The sequence below is a fragment of the Ornithodoros turicata genome, chromosome 6 (genome assembly GCF_037126465.1).
Source record: "Ornithodoros turicata isolate Travis chromosome 6, ASM3712646v1, whole genome shotgun sequence".
Taxonomy (NCBI): Eukaryota; Metazoa; Arthropoda; class Arachnida; order Ixodida; family Argasidae; genus Ornithodoros; species Ornithodoros turicata.
Window position 1 is genome coordinate 68470113 of NC_088206.1, and position 23883 is coordinate 68493995.

The 23883-nt window shown below is 43.8% G+C and overlaps 2 protein-coding genes across 8 annotated transcripts; one reads left to right on the top strand and one right to left on the bottom strand.

The window, feature by feature from the left end:
• Positions 1-339: 339 nt before the first annotated feature.
• LOC135397177 (sphingolipid delta(4)-desaturase DES1-like) lies at positions 340-11451 on the bottom strand. Of its 2 annotated transcripts, none has more exons than XM_064628570.1 (5): positions 11300-11451; positions 8049-8371; positions 6669-6876; positions 5340-5551; positions 340-3553 (listed from the first exon to the last, which is right to left on the bottom strand). In XM_064628570.1, exons 1-5 carry the CDS (start codon positions 11379-11381, stop codon positions 3332-3334), a joined length of 1047 nt encoding a protein of 348 aa, XP_064484640.1. In that variant the 5' UTR covers positions 11382-11451; the 3' UTR covers positions 340-3331. The 2 variants fall into 2 exon arrangements, with proteins under 2 accessions (XP_064484640.1, XP_064484641.1); XM_064628571.1 differs by lacking the exon at positions 11300-11451 and adding an exon at positions 11026-11220.
• A 204-nt stretch (positions 11452-11655) lies between these two features.
• Positions 11656-23505, top strand: LOC135397175 (transcriptional repressor protein YY1-like). Of its 6 annotated transcripts, none has more exons than XM_064628563.1 (7): positions 11656-12133; positions 14083-14218; positions 16354-16443; positions 16646-16703; positions 19215-19373; positions 19441-19610; positions 22205-23505. In XM_064628563.1, exons 1-7 carry the CDS (start codon positions 11656-11658, stop codon positions 22272-22274), a joined length of 1161 nt encoding a protein of 386 aa, XP_064484633.1. In that variant the 3' UTR covers positions 22275-23505. The 6 variants fall into 6 exon arrangements, with proteins under 6 accessions (XP_064484633.1, XP_064484634.1, XP_064484635.1 ...); XM_064628564.1 differs by having other exon boundaries at positions 14092-14218; XM_064628565.1 differs by having other exon boundaries at positions 14098-14218.
• Positions 23506-23883: the final 378 nt, after the last annotated feature.

Here is a 23883-nt window from a genome sequence, read left to right on the forward strand (position 1 = left end):
ACCAGGGAAAAATAGTCACCAGATAAGCCGCACCCACAGATAAGCCGCACAGCGTCCGCGAAAAAAATAAATCGCGCATAAGCCGCGGCTAATACGCGTGAAAATACGGTACATGTAAAGTGGGTCTTGTACTTACCAGTTGAAAGGTTTCTCTTGAAAGCGATGTAAATTGGTGAGGTCATTATTGCAGGGAGCAATTAATCTGAGAGTAGCATGGGGAAAAAAAAGTAAGGGGCACCAAGTGAAACCCACTTGTACTACCAATGTTGTGAACACTTGTGAAACCCTCCAGCAACGAAAACATCCCTCTACATCAAGTAATCGAGCCGTGTACGCTGGTAATTGAAAGGCATCTGTTTAATGTTAGTGCAATTACAAGCACAGCATTTTTGTTTCTTGTGTGGTACATGTAATTATTAGAGCCCGAAGTTTTAGGGTTTAACCCGATTCTTCCCCGAATTGAAGATTGCCTCTTTGGGGTGAAACCCGATATTTACCCGGCAAATTGCCCTGACTGAGAAGTCCGTAGGAATGCACACTTAGCTTGTTTGGCAGCAAATGCGGTTACATCACAGTTTGTACCAATCCAGTACAGTTAGTTTGAGTAACTGAGCCAGATTTCTCCCCGAATTTAGCATACTGGAAGTTTTTCCACCCGAATTCACTTGAATTTAGAGCACACGTTTATTTACCCGATTTTTACCCTCCAAATTTAGAAAAAAATATTTCCCGAAAAACTTCAGGCTCTAATAATCATGTAATAGTATTTACACATGTCATCTGGATTGGACATAATGTAGAACGTCAAAAACCTCAGCATGCACAATTATATTCGAAATTTAAGCCTGGTTGATTAACAGGGAACTTGAATCATGTGGCTTGACTATCAACTTGTTTTGGAATAGTTCGCTAAAAATATATATATCCCAAAATACGTCTTTTGATGCAAATAGTTCAAACTACAAGGATTTCATAGAAATAATGTGCACCAATGTGAAATGCTGCTGTCATTTCTAACAGGAGCTGATTTGATGTCCCCATCATCTGGCAGTTATTAGTTTGCCCAACTGAATCTGAATTTGTAAAGAAAAATACTTTTCTTCAAATATATGAAGCGTAAAATTATGTACAGAGCAGAGTAGAACTGGCTCTAAATAAAGACTAAAAGCATTCTGAGAATATTTCCTATGTTAACACATGCAGTTCATCAGGCAAACGCATAAATTTACAATGTGCAGCGTGGCCTCCATAATTTACAACTCCAAAACACAGCACTTTCTTTCAAGAAAAAAAAAAAAGAAGAAGAACAATGCAATGATCTACACCACAAAAAGTCAAGTGCAGTGCACATTGAAGGGTTACCTGTGATTGGGTACTTAAGTACTAACACCTTCTGAAGGTGGATTAACATGTAATCTGATGCAGGAAATTCCAGTTTATGATAAGTAAAGATACAGCATAATGAACGTAAGATGATCTTCAAGTGGAACACAATATCCAGGTTTTGTGCAGATTTTATACAGCGGTCTTTTCTATATACAGGGCAAAATTTACAAACAAACAGAATTTTTTATGTGGTACTGAAGCACAGTGGCGTAGACCGTCATCACATGAACTTTTTGAGCATTGTAAATTTCTTCCGCACAACTTCCCTTCTTCACAAACATTTTGTGAGCCAGGGGGTGTTCCTCAGTTATCTTAGACTAAAGATAAAGAACTCAGCCAATTAAAATGACCACAACTATAGACTATGAAGATTTTGCAGGTCCTACAGAGACTATGCATACTGAAACGTTTTCAGTGTAGTGGTCGGTATGTATCAAGTGCACAAAATCTTCTGCAACATTCTTCAACATTAATATTCATATGCGGATTTACCCTTCGACTCTGAATCTTACAACAGATGTCATGAAAATGCTACAACTTTCCTTTGGATACCAAAGTTCTTGAGCAACATTTGCATTCATGATTTTTTTTTTAAAGTTATGTACTGATTCCACGTTAGTTTTTTTTCTTAATCGAGTACCCTTCACTTTTTTGCCCCTTCCAGCTAGATTTGAAGTTTACTTGAAACCACTCCAAATATGTTGGAGATTTCAATGAAAAAATCAATATTCTTAATCCAATTAGTCTGTAAAAAAGGTCATAAAAGATTACTATAAGCATTTTCACGCATTTTGTCTGCATCTCTGGTACTATGCACAAACACAGAAATTTGTACATGTGTGAATATAAGTGAACCATTTCAGCTACTCACAATAAACGTGAAAAATGCAACTTCATTTCAAGAGGACTCCCCCTATGGGGTAGTAATGCTTGCATCCTTTCATAAGAGACAGGAGATTATATCCCTACATTTGTGTGTAAACGGGCTCGTTTTGGTTAAAAACAATAATACCTGTAAATAAAAGGGGATTGAAGACAGGAACAAATTTCAGTTAAAGACACATTTGACATACTGTAAAACTTTTCTCTACCCACTACACCCCACAACCCATTTACATACCTGCCAACTAGGGAACGTCTAAATTAGGGAGACTTCAAAAGTTGGGGAGGAGGAAGCCGATGTTGGGGGGCTTTTATTCGCATATGTAACACGAGCACACTTGACCCCAGCAGGTGCATCGGGCACACGTTTTGCCCTCTCCAAGAACCTATCTGGGTGTCAAGCTGTGACAAGGCTATGACACTTTCTCAAAAGAACGCGAAGACAAAACGATGTCGAACTGCCCTCAACATTCAACGCTACTCGATCAGCACTACCTCAGTAACGTGCCCAAAATTCAAAAGCCCATCTAGACTTCCCGGGAGAGCTTAAAACATAATAATAGTTGTTGAACAAGTTAGTTAATGAGCCACTAAAAAAAGTAGTTTGCATAATAAGTCAGAACAGTCAGTCACGGTTGTACATCGCTGTGGTCGGTTCAGTGCACATATCACCAGCTGTTGTGGGCGGTTTCCCATTTCACCGACAACTGCAGTCGACTTTGTTCAAAGCGCAATCCTCCTCCGTGTTTCCAACTCCCGACGCCGCAACGCGATATGCTTATGCGATATGAGAGTTGGCAGGTATGCATTTACAACAGCCCACCCTCCAAAATCAATAAAGTGAACACTTCCTGTGTGTTTTCCTGCCAGTTATAAATGCAAAAGCCACAAACGTCAAAACCACAAACGTCACCTTGGTTGCCAGATTTAAAAAAGAAAAGAAAGTGTAATGCCTATTCGATTGCATTCTGCAGGTACCTGCGGGCACCAGAAAGTATCACGAGTCGTTAAATACACGGAGCATCCCTCGCAGGAGCCCAGACAAAAATCTAGTACCACCGCTTCAGTCCTGCTTTTGAGCATCGCCCTGGCCACTTTCGGTTATCCTTCCGCTCACGTCTGCTTCCGCCTTTTGGCCCCCGAGAAGCGTGGGATCTATGGCACCTTTCCGTTTGATGCGGGCGTACGGTCCGATTTCTGGGTCCATGATGAAGTCGTAGAGTACCTTCACCCAGGAGTCGTGATGTGGGAGGTCGTCGTAGAACTCACCGGCTATCTTCTTCACCTGTTGTTGGGGTTTGACATTAAATTGATATTCAAAAAACGTAAAGAGTAAAACTTGCGAAAATGTAGTTATTTATGTTACAAGGGCTACTAGAGCGTGTTGTTTGTTTTATACTGTGTTACATGTTTGTACAACTGCCGTCAACCTTAATGATAACACTGAAAAAAAAATTCTATCTCATTTCCCACGGCGATAGCATCCACCCTGGGGGCACTGGGGGAACGTTTAACTAACACAATAATTTTGTTCAATTAAGATCTCCTCATGGGCCCAAGGGTGGCTGTAATCATGGCTGGGAACAAAACTGACAAAAATTTATTGAAGATGTTACGAGGCTACCGTTTCTTCATTTATTACACCCCAAGGCCCGAAGGCTCTAGAGCGTGTTGTTTGTTTTATATTGTGCTACATATTTGTACATCCAATTTTTGTAACGAAAAACTCTGGCAAACCACCCGAGAAACCATTTCATCCAATCATCATTATTAGCACAAAGATGATGATATTGCAGTCAACTTTTTTATCTGGACTCCTCCACTCTGCAGTCCTACTGTCTGGGTAACAAATTGCCAGACAAACAGGTGTTACATGCACCGTGTGTCAGGAGAGATCTCAAAGTAAAGCTTTGTTTCTTCAATGAAATAAGGCATTTTATTAAATATACCAGGTTGCCTAAAGTTTGGGTTCTTGTACAAGTATCCTCGGACACTCCGACAGATTATACCCTCGAGCACTGAGGAATCCAGGCAGTGAGGGCCACAGTGAGAGCGGCATAGGTCTGGATGACGAGATCAAACAGCTAGAGGGCATCGAGGATGTCCTCGACATTCCACGTCCGGTTCCAGGACAGCAAATTCTAGATAACCAACTGCAGCCCTAGTGCAATCGAGACCATTCCATTTGTTTGTTTGTGTTTGTTTGCATTTGTTTGTTTGTTTGTGTGTGTGTGTTTGTTTGTGTTTGTGTGTACGAATAATATTTTCCTGTTAGCAGACTCAATAGGTGGGACATGACCGTACAACGAAACCATTATGACAAACCGAAACCACAAACACCAATGATATGCAGGGTTGGTTACCAAAAATATTACCGTTTCCGGTAACTGAAAAACTCTGCTCTTCGTTTCCATTTCGATCCACGATTTTCAGTAGCGGTTTCTGTTTCCGTATCCTTTTAAGGATTTTGTTTCCGTTTCCAAGGTAATTTCAGTACTGGTTTCTGTTTCTCATCCAGAACTTGTACTGTCTGGTTTTGGCTTTTTCATGCCAGATATTCTAGTTACATAATAGATGCAAAAGGATAGCCACCCCAAACACAAACACTAAAGACTTTAATGCAAAGTTTGTCACGAATCTTACACACCACAAGTAGATGCCTATCTAGGTTGCGGAAATACGTGCCTTCAAGTTTCAAAAGTCTCAGCTCGTGCGCGAAAATAACACATCGTCTAAAACTTTGGCGTCCATCTTACTGCACTGTGGGCTCAACGCAAAATAAAGTCCCAAAAATAAACGAATGAATGAATGATGACTGGAAGAATAGTGAGGACATATATAATCTTCATATTAACGCAAAGACACTGAGGGAAACGTCCTGCGAATTTGGCTTCCGTTAACGTTACCACTTTTGAATTTCGTTTCCGTTTCCAGTAGTCGAAACTAAAACAATTTTCTTTCTGTTTCCAGTTGAATTTCGGTAATTACCGTTTCTCGTTTCCGTTTCCGTTGGCCAACCCTGATGAGATGCACACCTGACAGTGCACAAACAGAACACTAGCGTATCTTACCATCGGAAGCTTTGCTCCGGGCACACCGGGGAAGTCGTGGTGCTCCATGTGGTATCCCACATTGAATGTGAGGCAGTTGAGAATTCCGTAGTAGGAGTAAGTTTCAAAGCCCTTCTTGAACATGTAGTGCTCGGACACAAAGTGACCCGCCACCGGGTGGAGCCCCATGGCTAGCAGGGATCCTCCAATCATGTAGTAAACGATCTTCGCACCTGTTTGAGGACATGTACTGATGCGTTAGCCGATAGCCAGATTCAATCCAGTTGGATTACCAGTAACTCAAGTTACAGCTTCTACTACTAGTATGCAGTAAAGGAAGGGAGTTGCCTCAGGACAGAAGCCGCAGATATTTCGAACAGAGACTGTTCTTCTTCTAGGCACCGTCCTCATCGTTGGCATGGTATTTAACGGGTTAGGTGTGACATGTTTAAAGGTTCATGCGAATTGTGGGTCAACAGCCCGGAGGGAAGAAAGATCTACCGGAAAGATTCGGAAAGATACCGGGAAGATCTACATCTCTACCGGTTTACTGGATTTCTACCCATAGTACGCAGTAAAGTTTGTATTGCATGTCAGTCGCAAGGCATTGCTATGTGGTTCATTCACAAAATACTACTACTTCTATTTCGTTAAACTACATTTCAGAATTATTAAAGTTGTTCAACATTACTCCATAAAATAAGCAAACTATATTTCACTTCTACTATTTCTATCATTTCATAAAGGAATCCCGTTCACAATTACTCGTACTACAATTGAACCTCTGTATGCTATGCAATAAGGGGATAAGTCGAAAAATCCCAAAATGAGAAAAGGGGCCTGATCTCATTGTTCGTCCCATTGACACACACGCATTTCCCGTCTTTTACCCCATGCTGTGGCGGGCCAACAAATCGCAATAAGGTCCTAAGTTTTCATTGGCAGGTGCATACTGGTATGGAGATGTCATTGCAACAAAAAGAGGATAAGTCGACTTATCCCCTTATTGCATACAGAGGTTCAATTATTCCAGGAAAAGTTCTGACTATTTCAAATTTTTCATATTATTATATGGATAACCCATATAAAATCCAGTACTTCACAGCTATTTCATAAAAGAATACAGCTATCTTCTAGTTCAACCACAAATAATCTACTACATAAAGTATCTACCAAGAATATTTTTGTCTGTTTGTCCTAATTTGTTAAGGAGTATTTCCCAGTTTATCCGCAAAAGGCTCAGCCTGTCTTCAGTAATCAAAGGTGACAGTTACGTTTAAGCCCCGTTTGAAAAGGGGCTGTTACCAAAGGTTGTCTAGTTTGCAATGAGCCCTATGAGCATGTACTCACCAAAAAAGTGGTACACTAGGACATCGAACGTGATCTGGGTCACCAAGTTGATGAGCTCCAGCTTGGTGACGGGCTTTGGGAACACAAAAACGGGGCGAAGTGCATAGAACAGAGGTTGAAGAATGATCCAGATGAGTTTCGTAAATGTGTGACAGAACAGTTTGGCTTCCAGTTCTGTCGGAAGGTCCGCATCTATGGAGTCAATTCCCTGCACACAGATTCCCTCAGTTAACACGTGGAAGAAATTGTATGTTGACGTATTAGTTTGTTACTCCTGCCTCTAAAAAGGGCTGTTATAACTTCGAAAAATCTGAAAAAAAAAAAAAAAGGAAGAGGCTACAATTCAATCGAGTCCATAAAAAGACAGGCAACCCGGAGAATGTCGCATTTAGGCCTTTATAGGCAAATGGCGTCCGCAATGCCGCGTTCGACCGTGTCGCCACCTGATGGAAGGTGCTGAAACACAGGTATAGCCGATTGGACATGTTAAGGCAGCGGCGTTTTTTTAATTTGCACTATTTGTCCGCAGAGAAACGGACCAAGCGTCAGTATCGATATAAAATTTTGGTGCATAATACGTCCGCAAACGTCTACTTTACCCTCCCGACACTGTTTTTATTTGTGTTACCTCCATTACCCGGCAAACCCGGTAGATTGTCGGCCGATGCCGCGCAGAGTGGTATCTGTTTCATAGGGTGGGTGTTTCCGGATATGACAGTCCCAGAGGACAATGTGCCTGAGCAATATGTACCGTGCTACTAAGCCGCTGCCATCCTTGGCTGGATTAGAAACCACATTCTTACGGTCGGTATGCGAACATATTAATAACCAATGCCACATACTATATATAGGGAGCGATTTTTTCGGGTTAAATGCCTTTCCCAGATTCGGGAGGGTAAAAATCGGGCGCTGTTTTTAAATCTGTAATTCGGGTAGAAATCGGGCGATAATTGTGCCTTCGGGTGTTATCGGGTGCTTTTGTTATTATTTGTTATTTTTTGTATTATTTGTTATTATGCCCTTGTCTATTATGTCCTTTCCTAATCTCTCTTTTTCGTTCAATTGTTTTCGTTTTTTGCGAGATCAGGACCCTCCAGCGGTAATCCCCGAAGGCATAGACAGCGGTGACACACCTGGGTGTATTGCTTGGAAAGTAAGTGACCCATTCTTACATGCGTTACACGTGACGACTTCTGTTCGTCTTCAGTGTAAACATCACTCGAGGATTTCACAGTGACTGGAACTCGGTGAGAAATTGGGTTTAACCCAAATTGGTCGGAGGTCAGTTCGGGGAGGGGGGGATCAGGTTTATCCCGAAAAAGTCACTCCCTAACTATCTATACAAGTTGTACAAGAGGCTTCTAAAATGGGGTGAAATACCTGGTAGCGATGATGCTCAAGATGGTACTTCCGAAACGATATGGACGCGGGAATTCCTATGGGGAGGTTGGTGAACATCCCAAAGAGGCGGTTCGGAAGGGGCCTTCCGGGTCCAAAGGCGTGATTGTGCGCGATCTCGTGTATGCCCAACATGAGGGCGTGGTTGATGACGCCTCCAAAAAAGTAGGCCCACATGGTGAGTGTGAACCAGGAAGCATCTTGCAGCATGTAGAACATGAAGAGCTGCGTCGTAACCATGGCAACTATCTGCCACTTGAACCAGGGATACGGTTTCATCAGTTTCTGGATTTCCGGGTGCTTCTCTGAAAAGCGAAGATTCTGATGGTCAATAAAAACGGCGCGTACTCTTTATGTGCCTACCCGCACCTTGTAATTATTTTTAACTCATAATTACGCGTACTTCCACGTTGTATACAGTTGATGTTTTAAGTTCATGATGATCACCCTGATATAGCCGACCGCTTTATATATAATTTTAAATGTTTTTTTTTTTTTTTTTCAAAATCTTTTTTTTTGCCACACCGTCCTAGAATGGAGCGACCTTCCAAGCAACATCGCTACGAGAATCACCACCTGTTTTGTTCTTGTACACCACCTTGTTTTTGTTCTTGTTCTTCGTACAGTTACCTTCGTCTGTGTTTTCCTTGTGTGCAGGACCTCTTACGTACCATTAAAGTATACCACATGATCCATTTTCATCGCAGCTGATGATGATGATGTACCACGTTCCTTATTCATCACGCATAAAGCTTTCTGTGCGTATTTTCTCACATTATCGTGGCTTTGTATTTTTTTTCTGTTTCCCCGTTCTAAAAGTTACGTACATATACTTGCGACGCATTATTACTGTAACCTGTAACACACTCCCTCGTGTAATGTCCCTCAAGAGACCTTTTGAGGTATATTGAACTAACTAAATAAATAATACTGACAGGAAGCGTGACTTGTCAAAGCTTCTCTCACAGACATTCACCAGTTTGCCACGTGCTATCCTTTGGCTTTTGCTACCGAACCGTGCGCAACCACCTCTCTTGGGCAGCCTTTATAGGTATGTGTCCAGGTTCAGTATAATTTCTCGTTTGTTTCGGTTTGGTAAAACTTTGGTAAAACACGATCGAAGAGGCAAAAGCGAAACATTCTTACTGCCCATTACACCCACCTCTTAGAAAGCGTATGCGGCGAGAGTTCTGCCCGTAAGAATTAAAGGAGTACAGAGGGCCATCCAAAAAAATTTCAGATTAAGACATCAGATGAAAGTGTGTGTGTAATTATACCGAATAGCGCAAAAGGTTTTGATGTGTGCAATTTGTTTCCCAGAACAAAAACTCGCATAAACATAGCTCCGCGCCTTCACCCTTAACTCGCCACTCCAGCTATAACGAGGATGAGGAGGTATGATGGCACGTCACCGATGACGCCATAAGGAGAACTCGTTCTGGTTCGCCGGTCAGTGGGGGTCAGCGCCTTGTCCCTTTGCCACCGTAAACCAGATTTGCCAGTTCTCCCGGAGAACTGGGGATAGAAGGAGCGACTGAATCATTACTGAGCCACGAGAAAGGCTTTTTCAGAACCCCGAACAGCCCAGTAGCAGATGACAGCGGAGTAGCAGACAACATTTTTGTAGGCCAATCAGCGAGCATTCTCCTTATAGCGTCAGCGCGAGGTTCCAGACAGATCACAGCCTGGTTCTGCTCTTCACCACCGTTGCGCACAGTCGCTTTTTGAGGCATGTGTTAAATTCAATTTCTGCGATAATTATGACTCTGTGGTGTGAATTACTTAAGACACCCCACGTGAATTACTTCACGTGGGGTGTCTTACTGGCCTACTTAACAGTTGTATGGGAACAAAACTGCATGTTAAAAATGACTTCTGTGCTACTTTAAACTGTACAACCCCTGTTTCTGATATATTAGAGATAAGCATCTGAACATAAGAGGAAATACCTATAAACCTGCATACCTATATCCTGTACCACTGGCATTACCAGTCTCGGAACTTTCATGAACAAAAAAGTGTCACTTCTCACACGTAGAGAAAAAAACGTGTTCTAAACCGTAATGTTGCTGTGTCTTTTTTTTTTCTTCTTCTCAGTTCCATTTTGGCGTCATGAAGCATCTGTGGCTATGAGCAGTGGACAGCTGGAGAGAGGACACCACGTCAGGGGGTGGGGGTTTAAGTATGCGTCCTGGTATGGCAATCTATTGAGTTCTCTACCTCAAATGACCTTTTTTCAGTTCCGTCTTCAAAGCGAGTAGCCGAATAATTGTTACATATCCTTTTTTCCATTTACTGCTCAAACACATACGCGAGCCGTATTTGTCGAAGACAATACTTCTGGTGCAGCCAAATGTACTTTCTTGGCAGCAATGCGTCATCCTGAGCGTTCTGCCCGCGTCTGCTGGAATCAATGCGCGAAGAGACGTGTTGGACGCTTTCCAGCAGGTTCTCTCCGGTTTTTGCTATGTTGCAGCACAACACAGAGCGCACGCGTTGCGCATTATGCACATGGCACGAGAGGCACATGAATCATGATAAGCGCAACGCAGCACGTCGTTGTGACGTTTACGTACGTGTGACCTCAAGGAGATATGCGTGCAGCGATAGACAAAAAAAATAACAAATTTATCGAGTGCTTTGATAACACCTTTGCCGACCTCCACGAGCGTAGAAACGTTCGCTTCCACTTAATTTCGCGCTAGCAGTACCGCTGTAATGCGTTGTACAGGTGGTATCGTTGTTAAACTTTACCTGCACGTTTAACAACCAAAGATTATCAGACTGCCAAGACGTCAAATGATGAGATACATAGTCGGGATATTTAACATCCTGGTCTTTTATAGTTTATCCACAACGCTATTAGGAAGCTTCTGCGGGGAACGAAATATCGCAATCTTTATCATGTAGAGACCTGTCATCGAAAAACTAACACTGAACGAAATCCGTAGCGTCCTACCATTCATTGAGCTGAAGGATGCGAGCGCAGATGGCATGGTGAGGCACAAGGAAGGGTTAAGATATGGGTCATCGAAACGCACAGTGCGTATCTTTCATAGAAAGGCTCTCCCCGCCATTTAACGTACACGAGATCCCACGCTTGCAGAAAGATAATTGATGCAAACAAGCACCGTGAATACGTCCTATGTGTCAATTCTTGGACGACGAACGTGCGTTGGAGCTCGTGTTATGATTCACGGGCTCGCGAGACCCTGAACATGACAGCTACTTACTCAAAATCAATTTCCGACGAGTGGCATGTGGTTCATCCGAGTAGACCCATTCAAAATCAGTTCGTGAAACATGAGCACCCATTCTTGACACCTCAATAAGCACGGGCCAGCCGGCTTCCAGACTCCCACACACACGACTGACTGACGATCCTCCCCCTCTCCGCCAAATTCCCTTTCCCGACGTTTCCTCCTTTACACTTGATGTTAAAGCACACTATGAATCCGCCGTAATTTTATTATCGCTTCGTATTTGATTACGGAAGAAATGCATTAATCGTGGTTAGCTAGTCCACATTAATAATTCACGATGACGTCACGGTTACACCGTTCACGTGATTCTTCCTCCATCTTTTCAGATGGGCAAGATGGCGTCCTCGGATGTGGTTACCGAGGTTGAGATTCAGCCCGAAATTCAAGAAGTTGAAATTGAAGCGATACCCGTGGAAATGCCGGTCGAAACTGTGGTTACTACGGTAGACTCTGTCGAGGGACAACCCATGATTGCGTTGCAACCGCTGCCAGAGCCCGGAAGGGAGGAGATTATTCTGCAAACCCAAGAAGAAATCGTCGGCAGCATCGACAACGACCACGAAGCGCTATCTGGCTACGACAACATCCCAGTCCCCGCACCCGAAGTTTTAATAGAGACCAGTCCCAGTACGTCTGGGAAACGCGGCAGGAAAGGCAAAAGAGGTGGAAAAGGACGAGGTATCGGCAGCGAGCTGACGTTTGAGACGGATCGGAGTACCCGCAAATGGGAGCAGAAACAGGTGCAGATCAAGACGCTGGAAGGAGAATTTTCCGTCACCATGTGGGCGTCCGGAACGGAAGACGGTAGGTGATCTGGTTGCTGTACTCGGTGAATTGAGCGTACCCCTTCGCGATATTCTTTACGAATAGCATACTGCTGGAACGCTGTGCAGGCTTTGTGGTGCCCTGCGCAGTTCGACAAGGGTTGCGTCAGACCACTGCTTGCGAATGTTAAGCTTTCTCCTACATTACCGGGGTATATGAGAAGGCGCTTTAGCATTTCATCGCAATGTTTTGGGTGAAAACCGGCCATGAATCGTCCATGGGCGCCGCCATATTCCTAAAAGTAACAATATGGCGTCTTTTCGAGTATGGCGGAGGGTAGCCATGTTTGAATGGCAGACGAGCTCTGTCGCGGACCAAATTTTTGCTAAAAAGGCCGTATATCTGCGAACTGCGCGGTATCTCGGGGTGTAGGATTCAACTGGCGTGTGTGCGTCGAACAATGCCGTCGTAAATCGATTCGCGGAATGTGTATTTTTTTTGTTCGCTTGTTGTTTTCAAGGTTACCATGACCGCCTGTTCGGCTCGCCTTCCGTCGCGACGCGGCGAGCCAAAGGGAGCGTTCGATAGATTACGCGGTTTTTAGACGGCGGTGCAGCCCGACGAAGCCGAGCAGCTGTACTAACTCGAGGGCGGGCTTCAGCCGTGCTTTTGTTCCGCTTTCTGTTTGTTCCTCTCACTGAAAATTCCAGGAGATCGCCGCTTTTACGGCTGCACGGCAACAGTGCTTCCCTGCATTTTTCTGTTTTTTTTTCATTTTTTTTAAATAAAAATTCTACGAATCGTGCAGTTGGTAGTTGCGAATGTACTTCGGCAGTAAAGTTTAGGTGTTGACGCCATCAAAGTACACAGAAAACGCCGGCACGATGGCTTTGCCATGCGATTTGCGTGTTCTTTATTGAAGTAAACCTTTGGTGGGACTGCATGCCAGTCATGTCCACAGTTTTAACAAGAACCGAAAGTGGCTGACCTGTTACGCTCTCAGTGAGTTCAGCTCGTGAGAGGATTATTACGCCTCATAAAAATAATAACAAGGCACAAATTTGAATAGGCAGGAAGAATAATTTCTATACATCTCGTGTAAGCACATCGTACATAACTTGCTTTAAAAACTGCATTGCTGGCATGTCGTCTGCTCTGAAATAATGTGAGACATCCGTACTAATTTGTATTTAAAACATAGTTTGTATGGGACAGGCACTGTGCACAGTCAAAATAAATAAAATAAGTCGACAAGTGTCTGTATGCTGCTGTTTCCCTTAAAAAAAATCTGGTCACCTTGCAAAATGTAGCATACCAAGAATTGCACGGTAATGCACTATTATGTCGGACATTAATTTGAGTTGTATTAGACAGTCTGCGTGCCATAGTGTTATGTCGGGTGAGCAGATCGTCTCTGTGCCGACGATAAATGTTGCTTTCAAAATTTGTTTGCTCGCTTAATGTGCTGACAAGTGAGGGACCACTTACAATTCATGGAAAAAAAAAAATCCTGTTTTACCTTACTTCGAACAATGGAAGGGTAACGTGGTTGTTACTTCAGTTCCTTTTACTTCAGTGGTATGTTTAATGCCATTCCGTTTTAGTGTGTGAATTAATTAATCAATCTGATGATAAGATAATCAATTAAGATAAGAATGAAACATTGTGGTATTAATATTTAATAGACAAGCTCTCGTGTGGAAACTACACTTCATCAGGGAACACAAATATCGTGAAAGAAAAAAAAAAGGCAGTGCGACAAAAACATATTCAACGTTCACAATATTTGTGCTACACGAAAGCTTGTCTATTACATATTAATTCCGCAACGTTTCATTCTTAATCTGCACGTGAACTGAGGAAACCGTCATTGAGTGTTCTACCTGGATAAGATCTACTTGTAGTGCGTGTTGTCATGTTATGTTCCCGTAAACTTTGTTCTTTGTGTGGAATCTAATGATGGAGCTGCCCGCCGAATGATGCGGCAGACCTGTCAGTTGCAGAAGAGTCTACACCTGAACCCGACCCGGACTACACGGAGTACATGACGGGCAAAAAGATTCCTCCGGGCGGAATTCCCGGCGTCGACCTCAGCGACCCCAAGCAGCTGGCGGAGTTCGCAAAGTAAGCTCTGCAAGTCTAAACCCTCGTGAATGCAGTGGCAGTTCTGTGTTTTCCCCGCTTTTGTCTGTCCTCCGCGAAAGCAAGCACGATCGGTGTTTAACCAACTTGCATGAAGAAGGGGTGTGGGGGAAAGGCAGGCTGCTAGTGGACTTGTGGTTCTCTAACAAGTAAAAAAAAAGTAAGGTGATAACAATTACGAACTTACAACCTGCACATATTTTTGTGTTGGACGTCACTTATTATTTGTAAACTAACAGTTAAATGTTTCCTCAATTTCTGATATTTCTGTCCGACTGTAATGCCCACATCCTTGTTGTAACTAGCATTGTAAAAAGAAAAAAAAGCACGTAGAGTGAACAATATTGCATTTTGAGAAGTAAAGTTCTGCCATGTTATTCCTTCATTCAGGCAACAAGTACTAACCACGCATAAAAAATGACTCGTGGAAGAGAGAAAAATCCACGACTACAAAGATAATCGTTAGATGTAACTGCAGCCGTTTTTCGTGCTCGCTTGGTTCGTAAGGGTGGAGGTTGCTAGGAATGCGCAAAGGCTAGCACATGGTCAGCAGCAACTGGAGAAAGTTTGAAAAACCGCATCCATATATAGTATATACTACAGCTACCTGCATGGAGAAGGGGGTGGGGGGGCCTCTCTCAATTTCTCTCTCTCTCTTTTAATGGGTGTGGTCTTGTGCATGTTTCTCTCTCTGTCTTCTTATTTGTTACTGCCATTCGTTGCCACGGTAAAGCCACAGACGCGTTTTTTGGAGACGATTTCCTGTGAGGTCTCATAACCCGTTTATAACGATGTTTATGGGGACGCGAAACCCGATCGTTATATAGAGTTATCGTTATATGCGAGCTTTCGCGAAATCGCCGGTCGGGATCACGTCAGCGAAGTAGAACGGTACAAGTAGAGCATGCGCGTTCAGTGCTGAGGGCGCAAAAGCATTCTATCTAGCTATAAATTGACACAGCTTTCGGTCGAAAGTTTTCCCGAGGACAACGTAACCGCCGATACCACGTGAGGCCTCGCACCTTTTAAGATCGATTAATCGTCATCCAGTACCGTAATCATCATCATTCTCACTATCGGAACTGCATTGTCCATTAGAAAGCGCTTCGTCCTGGGGTCGTCGACGAGTTTTTGGGTGGGGACATGCAACTGTCTGCCAACTTACATTTTGGAAGGCACGGTACTTGGCAACGAAGTTTTGCACCAGTACAAAATCCGTCGAGCACGTGCAGATTCGAATCGAGCCACGTACATTTCATCGTCAAAACGCTTCCCAGAACCGCAACGCAGACGCCATTGTAGCACGCACGCGCTACCAGCCAGGAACGCTACCAAGAAGAAAATACGTGGGCGAGAGAACGATGGGGAGAGGGAGCAACTCGTGAGCAACTTCGCAGTTGCGCGCCTTGCAACGCGCGTATCTAATCCCGTCACTCAGCGGATAAACGCGCCGCGTTCGCACTTTGTTTTCAATGGAAAAATGGTATTTCTCTTCTCGATTTTCACGCGTTTTCCGGGCCGTCAGGATAATTCTGATCGCTATACGCGAGCAAACGCGTTCACGGCGATCGTTATATCGATGTCATGGTTGCTTAACGGTTGGTCTGTCGGAACCCGGCAATTTGATCGTAATATCGGAGTTATCGTGATATCGGAGATCGTAATAAACGGGTACATAAAAGTTTATTGTAATCCCTGCTGAAAGTGCTAACAAAATAAAAAAGTTTTCTTAAACGTAGAAATTGTGTTTTTCCGATCGTTTATGTGGCTGATACCAATGTAATTTTAATCGCTAATTAATTCAATTAAATTAGCTAAATTATATTAAAAGCCTCCAAAGTTTGATATCGTGTGCCCCAAACCCCTAAATTATTATTTTGTTATTATTAATACACCAGTAAGTTGGATATATTTTGGCATGTGAAGTTGCATTGGACGCAGCAAGAGTTCCATTGCAAGATTTCCATTGCAACCAGCAATAGTGGGATTGCTGACTATGCATGCAGAACTTTTGAGGGAGTGGGAGATAGATTTTCTTGTGGAAAATGTGGATGTTATGAGCAAAACATGTGAAGAGCACGATTGGAATGTTGTGTTGTGCGTGGGTGTGTTCACAGCTCAGGTTCCGACAACGGCACCGGTCACTGGTGGGAGCAGGTGCAGTGCTCGAGCGTCTACACCCAGGAAGGAGCAAAGCCCGCACACAGGTTAGTGTGCACGCAGCTCCCATGTGCTGGCCTATGTGTGCTTTTTTATGATGCCGCACTGTACGCGTAAACGCAAAGGGGACATAGGCAAACGTGCCACGCGAGCACTCGCTTTTTTTTTTTTTGTCTTGTGGGGGCTTTTCTCTTGTGTGTCTGTCCTGGTGCCGCGAGTGATGTACCTGTACGGGCCGTTGTCGCGCAGGATGAAGCCGCGGAAGCAGAGCGACGACGTGGCGAGGACGATAGCGTGCCCGCACAAGGTGAGGATACGTCCTTATTTTTGGTGCGTGTCTAGTTTTTACAAGGTCCCTTCTGTAATTTATTACAATTTTACTGTTAGGTGACCGTTTCATTGTGCTTAGCTGAAGCAGGCATAACGTAGACTGCAATACGCGGACCTCTCGCACGAAAAGGAGACGTGTTTGCTAGCGTTACTTTTAATAACGGCTAAAGTTTTGTATTTTCATAGAAACAGTATTTTCTTTGATGGGGTTTCCGTATGGTGTATGAAATATCTTGTCAAATGAAAGTACCAAACAGCAAACAGCGTTTAGTTAAATGCAATGAGCTTGAACAAAATTTACATAGAAAATTTGCCAGCATCGAGAATGAGGAGAGGCCACCTCACCTACATAAAGAAAGGCTGGTCGATTAAACGACTTGATACATTCATTAAGAGTCCACCAATCACAGCAGTTTGGATTCGTCTACAGTGATTGGCTGAAGCAGACAACTTTATCCATGTGTCCACACAAACGACATCCTTAGAGAATATTCTAGTGGAAGGAAAGGCAAAAAAATGCTCACTGAGCGGTAGCTCCGCCACGTGTTACGTCGAGCGCACGCTTGCATCGTGTGGAGCAGGTTGCAATATTGGGACTGGCACAGTGCGTACTTAGCAGACGACATACGGGGTGTTTCATCTACCTTTTCATAAAATTCTGTTTAAAAATCTAATTGTCAGAAAATTATGTGGTAAACACTGTTTATCTCTGGGCAGATTTTGCCACTACCTCTGAGCACTTTTACCAAATTTAATTTCTGAAAAATTGAATTTTCCCAATTGATATTAGAAATTTGTCAAGTCAACCCTACGTTTTTTTGTTTTTTTTGCATAAACAAAAAGCGCACCTTGAATTTACCCCATGGCATTGCAAAATACATGCCCTTTTACTTTGGCAGTAGATGAAAAAGAATGCCATGGGGTAAATTCGAGGTGCACTTTCTGTTTCTGTAAAAAAAACGTAGGGGTGACTTGGCAAATTTCTGAGATCAGTGCAATTTCTTGCAAATTAAATTTGGTAGAAGTGCTAAGTAGAAGTACTCAGAGGTAATGGAAAAATCTGCCCAGAGATAAACAGCGTTTACCGCATAATTTTCCTGACACGTAGATTTTTATACAGAATTTTATGAAAAAGTAGATGAAACGCCCTGTATGTCGTCTGCTAAGTGCCCAGTATGCCAGTCCCAATATTCCAACCTGCTCCGCACGACGCAGGCGTGTGCTCAACATAACACGTGATGGAACTACCGCTTGGTGAGCAGTTTTTGCCTGTCCTTCCGCTAGAATATTCCGCATGAATGTCGCTTGTGTGGATACATGGATATAGAGTTGCGATGTCGTCTGCTTCAGCCCGATCACTGTGTGTCCATGTGGTGTGGGAGTGAATGGAGGCATTGACCAGACTTTCTGTATCTAGATGGCATTGGCAAAGGGCTGCCGTCAGTGCCGTGTATCAAAAGGAGTCTGGACATTAGGAGGAGCCTAACAAAGAGGCATGACCTGTCAATCAAAGTTTAGCGTTTTTCATTGGCTGCTGTTCCCTATGGGGCCCCCCAATGACACAAAAATTTTCCCGAAAATTGTGGCGTACCTTGGAACGACGAAGCAAATTTCATGACAAAATATTTTTCATTTACATAATTTTTTGTTTTGAATTTTCACCTTTAAATTACACCCCAGCGTCGACGTTTAGGTAAAGAGAATATCATCTTTGTTAGGCCCAGTAGGATGGTAATCGCAAGAAAATGGCAAGAAAAACGCTATTTATGACAGCTATAATTTGCATTTTATGGTAGACTTTTATTCATGTACACACATTTGCCCGTTCTTGATTCAATCTTATGTTTGGTAATTGAAATACTATAATACTAGCAGTCTGTTCCAACAAGCAGTTCTTCAGGCCAATCCATTCTTCTAGCATGCAGTTCTGTGTTCTGCTCACTTGGTTCTGCTGTTCTGCGTCTTCCCGACATGCCCCTCTCCATCCAGATGCTGCTAACAAAATGGTTGCAAAATCCATTATGTTGGTACGTCACTAGGGAATATCCTATTCAATCCAATCCAATACAGTTTCCTGAAAATGGCGGCACCCATTGAGTGAAACGTAGCTTAGGTAGCCTGGGATTAATAACGAACCGCATTTTGGCTCGTGATTGGCCACTCAAAAAGTGGGTGGAGCTCCAGGTACAATCAGGACTCATTAATGGCCAGACTCCCTTTTTTTATACATGGCTCTGGCTGCTGTGCCAGACCACTGTTGCCAAGCGCCGTAGAGTTCACCACGCTCCTTACGCGCGGGAGCAGGGCCGGTGAGAGGGCGGGGCAGCCCGGCCCCTTCAGGGTCCCGCGGGACCCAAGGCCTGTCACAATCACTTAAAGAAGAAATGCTCGCACTGCGTTCTCGAGACACGAGGAGGGTTGTTGTTGAGGGAGGGCTGTTGAGAACATTGTCTCCCTCTCATTGTATGTTCTCGTCCTCTCCTGGCAGGGATGCACAAAGATGTTCCGCGACAACTCAGCGATGCGCAAGCACCTGCACACCCACGGACCCAGAGTGCACGTCTGCGCCGAATGCGGGAAGGCCTTTGTCGAGAGCTCCAAGCTCAAGAGGCATCAGCTGGTGCACACGGGGGAGAAGCCTTTCCAGGTAGACATATTCGCGGTGCTGTTCCTTCTCAACTCGGTGCCTTCAAGTTGTGCCAATCCGTTTTCAGTGCACGTTTGAAGGGTGTGGCAAGCGCTTCTCGCTGGACTTTAATCTGCGCACTCACGTCCGCATCCACACGGGCGACCGTCCCTACGTCTGTCCCTTTGACGGCTGCTTCAAGAAGTTTGCCCAGTCCACTAACCTCAAGTCACACATCCTAACACACGCCAAGGCCAAGTAAGTCACTTTCGTTCGCTCCGTACCGTACCGTAGGTCGGCACTTTTGTGGAAATTCATTCAACATCGCATTATGGTGGACGTTACTTGCAGTCCATCACATCAACATCATGTCCCATCATCCAACATCATAAGCCCATCGTTAGACTTCGACACCCATCATTCAACATCAACTTATCACTCAGCATCACATCATTCCTCATGGTGCGATGATGAATGATGGCTACGGTGGCCATCGTGAATGAATCTGTCGACCTATGTGCTGAGTGCCCGCGATAAATACTGTCACTAACTTTGTCACTGTGGTTCACTGGTGGGTGTGGTGGTTCTTGCATTTGTGGTGTGCTCAGTATGACTGGGGCTGGCGCTAGAGGTCTTTCTTGGCTGCACAATTGCTCGCTTTGGCCTTTCATCCGGCTTTTCTTAGTTCACTTGGCTCCCCGCTACCAAGTAACGAGATGAAGGTGTCACATGCATGCCTCATTCACCCTGCTTCATTGATTCGCCAGTGAGCTATCTGTCGCCTCACTAGACAGACATTTACCTGGCTGCTTGAAAGTAGCGTAAAACTTTTAACGTTCACGAGACCCTAACTTCAAATTTTGAGGGCACACAAGAAAGTGCAATCTGGAATTAATGCTTCAAAAGCTATGCAGACTCCCGTCGCAGACTTTATTTGCTCAGCTGGTTGCGCAGGTTACTGCGTAATAAGTATTTGAGTTGCATTACAGCATAAGCATGTGCAGTGCTGTTGGGCAATCTTGGGCAATCTTGGTTTTCTTCGTGATAAACGAAGAAAACCAATCAAGCCACAGATTCTAGCATCCAAAATTCGCGACTTTTGATGGCCGAGAATATGCGCCCGGTCTGCGAAACATTGGGGCCGCAGAATTAAAGGGATTTACGACGGTCTACTTGGCCAACGTAGCACAGCCCCTAGTGCCAGACTCCATCCCTACGTGGTGGCAGCATTGAAACAAAAACAAAAAAAGAAAAAAGAACAGGGTTGCTACCAGCCCCAAGAGCAAACCTTTCAACACTGCCACCTCGTAGTTGTCACCGCTCGTACTGTGGGGGCGCCACTAACCTGCGCTTTTTGACCTCCTCTCCCCCCCATTGTAGCGGTGCCCAGAACTCGGTGGAGTTCCTGTGACTGCAGTCATTCCCTCTCCCAACCCCCCTCCCTCCATCACTCGCATTTGCACTCATCATCGGTGAACATTTCTCGTGCTTTCTCATCATGGCTGTGTTATTATGTGGCGCCACCTGGGCCGGGATGTACATTCGCTGTTGTCGCTTTTTTCTTTCATCTTTTTGGCAGTAAAGTGGTCATACTTTTTTTTCTTGTTTTCTTTTAAGATGTCGCTAGACTGTCAGTGTGGGAGTAGTGTGATTTTGCTTGACCTGGCACAGAAATATTTGTTTTGGCATACAGGATTGTGCTGCGATAAGTGCATTGTTTCTCAAGCGGTTGTTGAAGTGTTGCCAGCGCGCCGAGCTAGAAGCGGTTTGTACAATGATCGACCATTATTGTACATAAGATAAAGAACTGGGTGTGTGATTGCAGCTTGCGGCACTTCATTGTAAATTTGTACACACATGGAATTATTGCACAGTAATGCTTAGATCTGCTTGGCAGCACGATGCGTGACGACCAATGTGGCTAACCTGCACTCTGCCGACTTACTCCCGACTTACTACCAGCTTGCTCTGACGATTTATTTATTCTTACTCTAGAACCAGGAAGTTTGTTTGTGCCCTAAGCATGTAGTACAATGCAATTTTACTGCTGTTGATGTGCCGACATTTCTAAGAAATTTGTGTAATTTTTCTTAAATTCTTGTCGCTTTTGCTGTGGAAGATGCATTAAAACTGGTGGTGGTCTGCACAAATGAATCGTTATCTCAGTTCGAATCAATGGTTGTCTGAGAAATTGCCTATTTTTATTTTATCCTGCTGGATTTTTCTGCTGCATTGCATAGAAATAATGTTTGATGCATGTACCTGTGAGCCAACAGGATTACCTCAACTAGTGTTTATCATCATAAATATAAATATATCATAAATTTAATAATCAATATAAAAATATTGTAAATTTCACAGCACCGCATTTGGGTGATTGTGGGTGGCGGATGAAACGTAATCGATAATTCCTTCGTGGCATTTGCTACACAAGGACGGCTTCTAATTTGTCTTCAACATAAAAATTTGAAGAGAAATGTTTAGAAAGTGCGGTTTGAAGAACCCCTAAAAGTTGGATTCTTTGAAAACTTATAATTCTTTATTTGTCGCCACGGCATTTTCAATAGAAATGTCATCTCGAGGTTGACTACAATCATTGACATGGTGTGCTGTGAGATTTAAAACAGTCACCCTTCTTGATTGCAAGTATGTATGACATCATGCAGAGCTAATCTTGGTACCCGAAATCACTTGTGCCAATTGTTTGACTATGTATCTCTAAAACCGTGCATAATATATAATTACCCTCTAAGGCAAATCTTAAAAAAAATAAAAAATATGCGCACAGTATAAGAAATGGGAGACATAAAGACGATAGTAACACTGCGTCGTCTGCTTTCTGTGTGTTCCAGAAACAGCCCGGGGCAGAGGCTCTCGGACGTAGACACTCAGAAGGTGACTTTCACGTTTGACCAAGATTAGTTGTGGGTAACGTGACGTGTGAGAGCGACGTAGAGACAGTGTTGCTCACGGACGGTGCTCGTACGAGTCAAAACATTTCCTTTGTATAGATTACTTTGGTACGCCCTGCTTTTTAGTACTTCCCTCCCCTTGTTTGTGTTCCTTTGCCGAGGCTTTGTCCATTGGAGAGCGCGCCGTGTACATAGGAGTTGTCTGTACATAAAGTTTTGCTTTGTGTTGAGCCCGGTCCAGGGTGAACATTTTTGGGAGAAGCGTGAATTTTGTGCGTGAAAGGATGACGTTGTGAGACTGCCTGGGCAGGAACAGGTGGAAATTGCCCAGCTTTATGGAATCTGGGTGGATTTCTTTCAATATTTGTCGGCTGTACCGTTCTCTGTATTCATTTCGTCCGCTGAAAGTTTGTTTCACCCCCTGTTTCGCTTCAGGAAAGCCAGTTGCTTAATAAACGTGTGTTTGTTTAGCGCGACAAAATGCATTGCGTAGTTAACGAAAGGAACGTCGATCTCTGTTATTAAGATTAGAATTTCGAGTTGCTCTGACCCAATCTGTTGCGTAATACCCTTTGCTGAACGTAAACAACATTTCTGAGAGGTATGAATGTCTGGGGGTGGGGGGAAATACACACAAATGTAAGTTGACAATCTCCAAAAAGCACTGCTGAAAAAGAAAAAAATCGAACATCGGCCTTTGGGCCCGAAATCTGGCGTCGTAAGTAAGTGTGAGATGAACTAAATGCTTTTGTGTACCGTTACCGTTCACGATTCATCATTTGTGTGCCGTGCTTGTGTGTGTGTATGTTTATGTACATATGGGGTGACAAGAAGGGGAACGTTTTCCCGTTTCCAGTGGCCGAAGAAGCAACGTTTGTTTTGTCGCACGTGTACAACGAGCATGTTGATTTCTTCGTACGGTTTTGCAGCAGACAGGAGGTGTGTGTTGTAGGATTAACTACATTGTAACATATGTTGATAAAAAAAATAAAACAAGACGAGGTTGTAGCGTTTTGGGAAGTTGAGGGGCAGTGCTCTATTTCAGGCTCTATGTGCCCGATTGTACATAACGGCATAAACATACATATATCCGATCATTCATCACGGTTCCATTTTGCTACACTGTGCGGTCGACAGCACCTTGTGTCCTTCGTGTGAGATATTGAACTGTGTGTGTGTGTGTATGATGTACAGATATCATCTCATGATATAAGAGAATAAAATATGCTTTCTATGCTACATTTGAGGCGTGCCTTGAATACCGTGTGAGAGAAGCAGTGCGGGACCCTAAAAACAAGGGGCATTTTTGATCCTGTTCGATAAGTATACCTCGAGACAAGTTAGCTACCACATGGGAGCTCCGCCCACAAATCTGTGATTGGCTCACGCAGGTGCATGATGCCTCTGAGTCGCAATGCAGTGTGCCGACATGCTTAAAACCGTTGCTTATACATGAAAGCACTTGTTGGAGACGACACACTTAGAACACATTTGCATGCTTTTAAAGCAAACCTGTAAATTATTTGTGACAGCAAAATGTGTTATTCGACCTTTCCATCTGCCAGGGGGCGTAGGAAGATGGGGCCAACTAGGGTGCCTCAATACTAGGGCAGGAGGGG

What these genes read in the sequence shown, in the direction of transcription:
- LOC135397177 (XM_064628570.1), bottom strand. Translation starts at nt 11,381, where the DNA reads ATGGGTGCTCATGTTTCACGAACTGATTTTGAATGGGTCTACTCGGAT. An exon ending in TTGAGCATCATCGCTACCAG is followed by an intron (nt 6,877 to 8,048) that starts GTATTTCACCCC and finishes ATCTGTGTGCAG; the next exon opens with GGAATTGACTCCATAGATGC. An exon ending in CCTAGTGTACCACTTTTTTG is followed by an intron (nt 5,552 to 6,668) that starts GTGAGTACATGC and finishes GTCCTCAAACAG; the next exon opens with GTGCGAAGATCGTTTACTAC.
- LOC135397175 (XM_064628563.1), top strand. Translation starts at nt 11,656, where the DNA reads ATGGGCAAGATGGCGTCCTCGGATGTGGTTACCGAGGTTGAGATTCAG. An exon ending in CGGGGGAGAAGCCTTTCCAG is followed by an intron (nt 19,374 to 19,440) that starts GTAGACATATTC and finishes ATCCGTTTTCAG; the next exon opens with TGCACGTTTGAAGGGTGTGG. An exon ending in CTAACACACGCCAAGGCCAA is followed by an intron (nt 19,611 to 22,204) that starts GTAAGTCACTTT and finishes TGTGTGTTCCAG; the next exon opens with AAACAGCCCGGGGCAGAGGC.